Source organism: Carex rostrata, chromosome 14, assembly GCF_964058835.1.
Source record: "Carex rostrata chromosome 14, lpCarRost1.2, whole genome shotgun sequence".
In the NCBI taxonomy this organism is placed as follows: Eukaryota; Viridiplantae; Streptophyta; class Magnoliopsida; order Poales; family Cyperaceae; genus Carex; species Carex rostrata.
This window is the reverse complement of record NC_135931.1, coordinates 2,141,516-2,145,904: the sequence shown is the minus strand read 5'-3', so window position 1 is coordinate 2,145,904 and position 4,389 is coordinate 2,141,516. Positions and strand designations below refer to the sequence as shown.

The following is a 4,389-nucleotide window of genomic DNA, read 5'->3' as shown; positions in this document are numbered from 1 at the left end:
AAATATATAAATTGAAAATTTGAATGTCAGAGCTCGGCAGTATATTCTCCATCCTTGTCGTTATTTCCTCTTATCTATCTATTTGTTTCTTCGTTCATTCTTCATTTATTTATTATCAACTGTTCACTACAAGTCTACAACAGTCATACGTCAGCCATTAGCAAACAAATTTAATGAAAAAAAAAACCATACAAGTACAATGCCGAGCAATTAATTATTTCATAGTGAAATTATTATTTGTACGGCAAGCACTAATGAAAATTAACATGTAGGTTCTAATTAGTGGAACTACCTTTCTACTTTTGAATTAAAATTAAATTATACAAAATATTGGCCATTTTGAATATTAAATTATCCATAATTTTGAACTTCCACTGTCTTTTCGTTCAATAGTAATTTATATTTAATTAGTATAACGTTTGTTATTACTATTATCGTTAGCACTGCATAAAATCTGGTCATAATAAATCATTCAAATAAATTTAATCTTTGAGTCACTTATAATCCAAATCATAATATATAGCTAGACTGAATAGTATTATATTGTTTGGTTCAGTGCTTCAGTCAGTACAAATTCAAGATCCCCATTGCTATGATTTTTCTTTTTACTTTTAACCCCTTCATTATTAATTATTCTGATTCAGCGCTTGATCAAGACCTATTTAAATAAAATCAATCATTCAACCGTTAAATTGAACCATAATACTATTAAGCTAAATTATAAGAATAATTATTTGAGTACCCAAAATCCCCACACACATTTAGAGAAAGAATAATTATTTGAGTACCTCCAAATCCCCGCACCCATTTAGAATGTGGATACTCAGTGCGGGTATTATTATCAGCTTCCAAATTATAAAGATAATACAAACAATAGTAGCAATGAAAATATCAGTATATCAACTCCCATTTAATTATTACTCAAAATCATTGCCCCTTTAATATAAAACAATTGTTTCTAATTATATTTGGACCCTCTTAAAATTTGAAGATGCAAAAATTTGGGACGCAATCCATTGACTTACTTGCCCTTTTCTAAATTTGAACAATAAGTTTGGGATAGAATTTCTCTAATTTCTACAGAGTCATTATCATAGTGTGTAGCTTACCAGCCGCATTCCTACCGTGATTCCATGAAAGCGCCAATAATGAAGTCAAAAACTAAGATATATATTTTAAAGCGACTATTTGTAGAAAATATTTTTTTTCTATTATGAGTTTGGATTTGCAAGTTACACATGAGAATGACATTGCATTTGACTAGTATGAATATCTTAAGTTCTCAAGGCTTAACTACTATCTGAACCACTAAATTGGTCATATTCAAGCTATCAAATGGGCCAATTGCTACAACTAGTTCATACTAAATTGTCGACTCAATGTTGTCTAGTAATTTCTTGCTTGTTACTCAAATTGGAGAAATCTTCTAATACACGGTTACTAAGCCGACATGACAGAGTGGATGGTGGTAAAATCATATCCATATGTTTTTTTTATTTATTTTTTGGATACAACTATGGAGTGGATATCAGACAGATACGGATATGGATCCGAATCAAATTGAATATTTATTAAAAAAATGTAAAGTTTATAATATTTATCTAATTATAATGATGAATAACATAAATTTTCATAATTTATATTAAGATATATGATATATATCTACAATTCTGATACAAATAATTAAAACGTAAAATTATATCAGTATCTTTATCCATACGTATATTCGGATATCCACATCTGAATTTACGGACACATTTCAGCCGTTATTGGGCCCAAATAATATTATTTTATGAGTGAGTCTATGGTACTATGCATATTACGATTTGTTACCGTGCTACGGCTCTATATTCGAGTTTTCAAATCCTAACGGTCGATCCGAACCATTCATCTTGTTCTCCATATTAATATGTGTTTGGAGACCAAATTTTACATTTTTTGAAATTTTTTTACTAATTTTTTTAGATTTATTGAAAATCACTGTTTTTGGATGATCCAGAATTTTCTAAATATCTAAAAAAAATAGTAAAAAATTTTCAAAAAATGTAAAATTTGGTCTCCAAACACATTAATATGGAAAACAAGATGAATGGTTCGAATCGACCGTTAGAATTTGAAAACTCAAATATAGAGCCGTAGCACGATAACAACTCGCGATATGCATAGTACCATAGGCTCTTATTATTTTATTGCTGCGCGGATTCTGAGCCTAAAAACAAAATCACAAGGACTCAGAAAATATATCTAAATAATTACCAAATTTTAAGGCCCAATATAGTGGGCCAATATATTGGGTCATAATCAAGTAAAACTGGAACAGAACTAGAAATGCTGTTTTTTTTTATTGAACTCCAATATGGAAGTTAAACTGAACATGACAGCAATTAAAAGAAAATAAGCTTTTTGAAGGAGACAAGTGCAGAATTGTTTTTCTTTTGGGAGCAAATTTCTTTTATGATACTCAAAAGCTTCAAAAATCTGCTCAGTTATCAGATAACTATCTCAAGTTACAAAATCCATTACAGAAAAGACAGATCGTCAACGAGAAAGTGGGAAATGGAACTTGATTTGCACAAACTAAGAGCCTAAAACATATTCAGTTGAAAGAAAAACAACTTCATATCCTTGGATTCAGAAACAAAACAAAAACAAACCTATTATTACATGTAAAATTCTAGCTGAACTAATGTGTGGTTATGCTTACCATTTCTCACTGGTATTGACTACTGAGCATGAAATAAACAAAGACAAGACAGAATAATATTTCTTTACTTCCATTTTCTTTTCTGCTGCTTCTCTTTTTCATTTCATTACTTGGAAACAGTAGTCTGAAGAGGCAACACGCTCTCAACTTCCTTGCTTCCAACATTAGACCTCTCTGCAACAGCCTTTGACATTCCAAACATCTGTGATTCAAAAGGAATTCCTTTCATTACATTTTAACAATTTAACAATGTGCCACATTTCAAAAAAAGTATGTAATAGGAAAAAATATTCCAGGGTGTTAGTTTGCTAGAAAACCATGGAAATGGAGAAGCAAAAGTAGAATTTTCTAAAACTGCGTATCATAACAGATAATGTACACAAATTCCCTACTTTTTTCTTGAATAATTCCATACGTGCCCTCTAGAATCATATATATAGCACTGCAAAGAAAACAAGTTTCTAACACCCCTCTAGAATTTAAAAAGACACTATTTTGGTAGAGTATATGATACTTCTTGCTTTGCTGTCTCATATAAGAGGTATAATATGACTTTGAACAGTTTCAACAATGTACATAAATTGCCCATTTTGATTTACCGATGAAATTCTTAAATTCTGAAACTATGCCCGACTACCAAAAGAAAAAAAAAAGTTTGGAGGTAAATAGGCAGACACCATATTATACTAGAATTTTATTTAGTTTCCAAATATAAACAAAGATGTGCTTGGTTAAAAATAATTCCTACAGAGGCATTACTGCATATGATTTGGCTGACATATTTGGGATGTGAATATTTGTGATTTCTTTCCAATGAGGCATACTTTTCCTTTTTAAAAAAAAAAAAAAAAAAAATTCCTGGAATAACTGACCAGGAGATCTGATAGGTCAGGTTGAACCAGGTCTAGGTGTAACCTGATGAAAACTAGCAACTAGTGTCAAACATGTCATATGTTACTACTATTGATCATTACCAACTTCATATGCCTACTGATCGTTCAAATTTAAAAATAATACATCCAAGTCTAGTAAAATTAAAAGAATTCAGACCCAAAGCCAACTGATACGGTGATACCAGACCAAATGTATAAGATACCCGAGCAGTGTTTAATCAGTAATGTACCTTTTGAATGGTCTTTTTGAAACAGGTTTTGTGCTCATCCATGGAGGCGCGAATGAATTCATCTATGTGTTCTTTCACATCTTGCAAGAATGTTGCATCGTCTGATTTCTTCTTTCGGCATGATGCCATGGCAGGATCCACTGGTAAAGGGTTTGGGTTTTGTGTTCCAGCTTGGGTTTTTGTAGACTCCATTTATTGCACCTGCATTCGTAAAATAGAAAAACAATAAGAAACAAAGCCGAAAATAAACAAATTACTCGGATAATCGGATTGACACAGTCCACGAGCAATTTTCAAAAGTTACAAAATCAAATCATAATCAGAGAGCACGTTTACCCCAAATCGATGCTTACTCTTATGGATGAATAAGTAGAAGCAATCGAGTGGAGATAGCTTACCTAACAAATTGATCGAGGAAAGATGCAAGAGTAGAAGCGGCGCGGAGAGAGAATCAAACAATTTCTAATATCTTATTGGAAACGAAAAAAAAAAAGCAAGGCGCTAAAGTAAAAGAAAGAATGCGATATTATAATGCGATTTTTCCTTGGGGAGGAAGTCGAGC

At 31.5% G+C, this 4,389-nt stretch overlaps 1 protein-coding gene across 2 annotated transcripts; it reads right to left on the bottom strand.

The window, feature by feature from the left end:
• Positions 1 to 2,581: 2,581 nt before the first annotated feature.
• Positions 2,582 to 4,389, bottom strand: LOC144565672 (uncharacterized). Of its 2 annotated transcripts, none has more exons than XM_078315488.1 (3): positions 4,226 to 4,389; positions 3,828 to 4,028; positions 2,582 to 2,906 (listed from the first exon to the last, which is right to left on the bottom strand). In XM_078315488.1, exons 2-3 carry the CDS (start codon positions 4,017 to 4,019, stop codon positions 2,811 to 2,813), a joined length of 288 nt encoding a protein of 95 aa, XP_078171614.1. In that variant the 5' UTR covers positions 4,020 to 4,028; positions 4,226 to 4,389; the 3' UTR covers positions 2,582 to 2,810. The 2 variants fall into 2 exon arrangements, with proteins under 2 accessions (XP_078171614.1, XP_078171615.1); XM_078315489.1 differs by lacking the exon at positions 4,226 to 4,389 and adding an exon at positions 4,181 to 4,202.